The sequence below is a fragment of the Coptis chinensis genome, chromosome 2 (genome assembly GCF_015680905.1).
Source record: "Coptis chinensis isolate HL-2020 chromosome 2, ASM1568090v1, whole genome shotgun sequence".
NCBI lineage: Eukaryota > Viridiplantae > Streptophyta > Magnoliopsida > Ranunculales > Ranunculaceae > Coptis > Coptis chinensis.
Genome location: NC_141457.1, coordinates 18340638 through 18346925, shown reverse-complemented (window position 1 = coordinate 18346925; position 6288 = coordinate 18340638). Strand labels below are relative to the sequence as shown.

The 6288-nt window shown below is 34.9% G+C and overlaps 1 protein-coding gene across 1 annotated transcript; it reads right to left on the bottom strand.

The window, feature by feature from the left end:
• Positions 1-4191, bottom strand: LOC147515196 (squamosa promoter-binding-like protein 16). The gene is made up of 4 exons (XM_086586324.1): positions 3920-4191; positions 3150-3619; positions 1406-1542; positions 1-880 (listed from the first exon to the last, which is right to left on the bottom strand). Exons 2-4 carry the CDS (start codon positions 3569-3571, stop codon positions 246-248), a joined length of 1194 nt encoding a protein of 397 aa, XP_086442450.1. The 5' UTR covers positions 3572-3619; positions 3920-4191; the 3' UTR covers positions 1-245.
• Positions 4192-6288: the final 2097 nt, after the last annotated feature.

Sequence of the window (6288 nt, the reverse complement as noted above, 5' to 3'; positions counted from 1 at the left end):
TTAAGAATAAAGCAGACTTTGCCCTTATGCTGGAAGTCCACCCTCCCCCATCTTTAGAGGACGCAAATCTGCTATAGTTAGATGTTTCGAACGAATTAACAAACACCTTAGAAACTAAGGTCTTACTAGAGTAATCTTCACAAACATTACAAAAACAATAACTAGAGGAGTTATCTTGACTACTTTAAAAAGAAGGGAAGCATTTGGTACACCCTAAACAAGAATGAAAGCATGTATATTGCCCACTACCAAGTGAATGGAAGCCTTTGTTGCACCCCATTTTGAGATGACTCGTTAGCTCCCATATAAAAAACTCCGTGGCAACGTATATCAGAATCATGCGTATCTGAAACTAAAACTGTACCCGTTGGCTCGCCTTCTATTCCCTGTGAATGATAATCACCTAAACAGTGATACTGCAGGCCTGGAACTAAGGGTTGGGCAATGGGAATTGAGTCAGGCTGCACCAAGTGGCTCATATTGATCCCTGAAGTCTGAGTTGGCGGTGATGACAGAAGAGAGAGAGCACAATCAGAGTCAAGGACTCGAGTTAGCCCATTAGAGAACATTTTCCTGCTAACCCTACCACTTTGTGACGAAGCAATGGTGTTGATAAGGGGCTGGCAGACTGAAACTTCGCCGAGAGGTCGATTGCCAACTGCAGGATTGTTAATCGACATGAAAGGGTAATGCTTCTCCCCTTTATAGCTTCCAGAGAAAGATCCAGAAAATGGGTTTTGCCTATCAGCATAGTGCAGTGAAGGATGGTCGTCATATAGAGCAGTATCTTCTTCAGTTTTTACAACAGCTTTCCAGGGGGCGTTCACCACAGTGGCTGAAGGCCGTACGTGTGTGTTAGCAAATGGCAATAATCTTGTACCTGCAGAAGTGAAAAAGTAGTTAATTACAAGCTTCTATGTCTTGATTTGCAAGTTAGCACAAGGTAGAGGAAATCACCCCGCCCCTTGTGATACAAGTGGCACACAAGTGACTGGAACAGTATCCCTTACTGCTGGGGTGACTAACAGTTTCAGATCACTTTAACCATCTTGAGTTCATGCGAACTGGACAAAAAGGCAGTATTTCTAAGGTCAAGACTCAAGATACCAAACAGTATCAGTTAGATAGCTATTCACCTAGAATATTAGATATGCAAATTGCAAAAGCTTCGGCATGTCATCCACTGCATGTATGCCAATACTTAATACATTTCTAATCTTAAATTTCACATTCCATAGATGTATTTTAGAAGAAAAGTGAATTTACAAGACTACAAGAGGAGCTATGTAGCACTCAAATCAATGCTTTCACCAAAAGCACAAGTAACTCCAAAGTCTACAAACTCTTGCAGAAATAAAGCAGTAAATATTATGTTAATATAGAAGTCACCAGACACTTTCCAGACCTTGGTGATTCGTGAACAAACTTCCAGAATTCAGGGAAAAGGCTTCTGGTTGAGGCTTTCGCCTACGTCGGTTGTGTCCATCAAGCCGTTTCCTACAACTTCTTTTCACCTCATCAAACTCTAACAACATGTGAAACCTACAAGAATGTTAAGAGAATAAATTAAAGTAATTTTTTGCATATTACCATAGGAGCAGGTGATTTATGACAGCTGAAAGAAGGCATTTGGATTTTGCTACTTTTATGTTATAACAAATATCTGCAGTTTTTTTTTCTAGTTTTGAAGAACACTAACATAGAACCAAATTTAATTGAATACCATATGCCATTGTTCTCAGCAAGTCTCTGAAGGGACATAGAAATGAGAAAAGCAGCAATAAACCATCATAATTTTCCATGGCCTCAAATGGACGTTATAGCTCTAGGTAGAAAAAGTTGACACAACATATGTTGCCAGCCCAAATTATTATGGATGATGATTTGACCGTATTTACTAAGTACATGGAAAGGTAAGAAGTAATGCACACTTTTAGTCTGATTCACAAAAATTGAATATCAAGCCCCACACAAGGTTTCGTTGATTGTAAATCTTACATATGGAGCATCCACTCAAAATGAATTTTCTATGATTGGAGCGGCCCCAAGATCTTATATATTATGATGCAAGGCTTTAAATGCCCTATATCTTTACAGTAAATAAAACAATGAACAAAAAAGTAAAGACTTAATACTATAAATGAGGTCAAGCGAGAAGTAAAAACAAGCAATCTTATGGCTTTGGTAAGCAACTCTAGGACATCTGGTATGCTTAAACTAAAAAGACTTCAGGCAGTTACGCTGAAATACAGCAAACTAAGAAATCAATGTCTCAGACAGCTATTTCCAGATGGCGTATATCAACAAGGTCCATAATCACTCGATCACAGAAAAATTGGAAGTTCAGAAAAACGGTGTTACTTGCTAAAAAAGCCTATAGTTACAACTCATTCTTTTAAAACAGGATTTTATTACTGCAAATATTGTTAGCTTTTTTACATATATGTTGTATTAGCTGGACCAAAAACAGACAAAATACTATCACCGGCGAAGACCATAAGTACTCCAGGAATAATTCCAATCAATCCAACACACCATTATTAAATAGGACTTGAACACATTTCTCCTATGCCATATTTTTCCTGAGAGGATGTATCCTGAAGGAGATACAAGAGGATATCTTGAAAGTGGATACTTCTCAAGAAGGATTAGACTAGTACTGATTGGGGTGGCATGAATACATCATGCACATAAATAATTAAACTAGTTAAAGTGTAATTGCAGAGTGAAACTAATGAAAATAAGAAATAAAGATTGAAATTGCAAACAAAAGGAGTATAATATAAGTGTTTATGAATGGTTAGAATAAAGTTCACAGTGTAATGTAAAATCATCAAATCCTCGGCAAAGCATTTCAAACATTTGCAACGATACCAAAAGAGAAAAATACATAATGAACTCTTCTTATAACCAAAAAGTACGACTGCTTCAAAATAACAAAAAAAATCTATGTGACTCAAACTAGAGGCCCGTTCTAAATTGTAAAACACAAACATAGGCTAGACAACAAAAACCAATCACATAAAGTAGAATTAGATGTACGAAATTCTAGTAAATTAGATGTATATGGACTTCAAGAAAAAGGAAATAAGTATGTGAAGATATCCCACTTGAATTCATAGTGCGTTAAAAGCTTTCCCAATCCATACCTGCTGCACTGCTGGCAGAATCTTTGTTCTTGACCACCAACAATCACTCTCGGAGTCTTAGAATGAATTTCACAGACCTTATGACGCCTATGATAATCTCTACATTTATTAAGGTCAGCAGTGCAACCATCAACCAAACAAGAAACATTATACGTTCCATTTCCGGGGGCTCGAGGCCTTTTCGATGAACTCAAAGGCGACGACGACGACATTGTGGAATCCCTTGGATCTTTCCAGCTGTTCAGTGTCCCTTCCCCAAAGTCCCCCAACCTCCCTAGCTTCAAATCAACAGAACAATCCCCTCTAGACTTGTGTTCACCTACTACACCACTTGATCCAACAAGTGAACCAATATATGAGCCTGGTTCTCTATTATCAAATTCCAAGAAATCCCAAGAAGGTGTTTTCAAATCCCAGTCCATAAAATCTTTATTATATTCTTCTTCTTCTTAACACCTCAACAGCTTTTCCTTCAAAAATACCACAAATTCAAAAAAATCAAAAGCAGTAAAGAAAATCCACTTCAAAAAACCAAAAAAGAAAACAATACCAAATTAAGTAAAAAAAAAAATTGCACTAGACTAATAAACCATATAACTTGTCAAAAAAAAAAAAGGTATGGGAATACTAAAATCAAACCCCAACACTTCCAAAATCTCATCTGAGTAAGTTAACCAAACTAGTAACAGAGAAAAATATCTCCAAGAAAATGGGAATAAAAATAAAAACATTAGAGTAAAGAAAGCATGACTAAATAGTAGAGTACTTACAGACAACTGGAACAGTAGAAGACTGACTTGAGCTTTCCAACCATTCATTCCCTGACACAGATTCCATTAAAAAATAATAAAAACTAATAAAGAGGGTGGCCTAAAAAAGCAAGAGAGAGATGGTGGTAGACTGGTAGTGTAGGTGTGTAGGTTAAGAAGAATAACTATCCATGTTCTTTGTAGCAGAAGGGGGGGCAGAAGAGAACAAAAAAGGTGTGGAATTTTTTTTTTAGAGACAATGTGGTTTTAATGAGAAGAGAATTATTGGAAGGAGCATTAGAGAAGCTGGATAATGTATATTTATTATAAGAGTATGTTATCTGTGTATATTTGGAGAAAATAAATATTTTGTTGTGTAATAATAAAGTGAGATTTTTGGATGTACTTTATTTTTTTATATATATAATATGGTTTTTATATTAGGGTTTAGATATTATTGTTGGAATGGTTGTGTTGTTTTAATACAAAGAGAAGAAAATGAGTGGTAAGGACAGGGACAGGGTGTTGTTGCTCTCAACTTTCTAAGTGAACTTCGGGGAAGTACACATGGTGAGCGTAGGAGCTACAAGGAGGGGGTATATAGTGTTCTGTTTCACATTTCATGACATGTTTTTCTTTCTCTTTCTTTCCTTTTTTTCTTTTTCCTTGTACATTTTTTGTTGTCAATTTTGGTGGTGGATATGATTTGGAAGGAAATTATCAATCTAACTTTTGGTGCTTGGATATACCCCAACCTTGACGTTTATCTGATGATATCATGGATAATGACTAATGAGCAACCATTTAAAGGGATGAAGTGGTGCAACCCTTGCAGCGTCATGTGCTCATGTAACACCAATAATAGAGTTATGTGGACTCTAGACTGTAGACCCTTGTTTTTCCGGGAAGGATACAGAACATTATGTGATTTTGTGAGACCTAAATCACCTAATACGATTTGATTTTTTTTCTTTGACTTGTAAGACTCACAGTTGTTGGATGTTTAGATACACCTCCAAAGTCCAACATATATCAACTTGTTAGGAACATATATCAACTTGCTAGGAATTTGTTAGCAATTCGAGATACCACAAAAATATATAATGGAAATAATTCAAGAATTATTCAGTGACTAAAAAAATAGTGTGGTAAAAAATTCACAATACGGTAATTAAACTGTGTTTAATTAGTACGTATTTTAAATTTTCAGTTGCAAAAATTTGAAAATAAAAAATTCGTGATATTATGTTAGTAAATATTAATAATAGTTGTCATTCTCTACAACATAACAAGCATATCCAAACAGTTTAGCTACGAAAACATTGAAACCAATTGAACGGTCTACATATGAACTTTTATTTATTTTCTCTTGGATTGAAATTATAGTTCAAACTTCAAAATACACACACCGTGGCATGACAATTTAAATATTACCCAAAAAATATAAAAGCAAAGGTTTTGGATTAAATTATTATTAAGAATGTAAGAGTTGGGGACTTAAAGTAAGAGTGAGGACATAAAGTACATAAAAAATAACAAAAATGCAACCAAATTTTCATTCAATTTATTTTTATTTTTTTTAAAAGAGAAATTTTTTATTAATAATGATAACGAGTTTTACAAATAATTAAGAAAAACGTGCAACAAATTGCGCTGCAAATCCTTTCTGAATAACAAATCATATCCTCCTAAATACAAACTCATTAGAACCAGCTATCATTACGTTAATGTCCATAAATTTCTATAACTTCTTAAAGAGCTCAACAAACTATTGTGTTAAGAAACCAAAAGTGTCAAAACTGAATGGAATGAAACAATGCTGGTTAGCCCTACAAGCATATTGTGTTTCTCAATCTTCCCTACCGCTATTATATTAACTGCTTCTCTCAACAACCAACAAATTTTTGAACCATTTTTTTTAATTATTTTATTTATTTATTCCAACAACCAACGAAATTTTTGAATAAGGCAAAAACTCGGGAATTATTCCAAATCTTTCAAACAGTCGGAAGTATTAAACATATAGCCCTTCAAAGATTCGGTTCGCGAATAATTCGGTGAATTGCTAACAAGGGAACTGTCAACCAATTGGGCCAGACTTAGGACCCATTTAACAGATGTTTTAGAGTGTATAAGAATGATTGTGAATGTATTCAGTGTTCTTACAAACACTAGGCGGTAGTTGGGCAGTGGGCGAGCTGCCTAGACGGGCTAGGCGCTAGGCGGTTTTTTTTTTTTTCTAATATATATAGTAATACACATATATACTACAAGAAATGAAGAAAATCATTTACCACAACTCAAAAAGTAAACACAAATAAATATATTTATTACAAAAATACGTAATAGTTGAGGAATATTGACTTCATATAAAAACATACTCTTTGTTA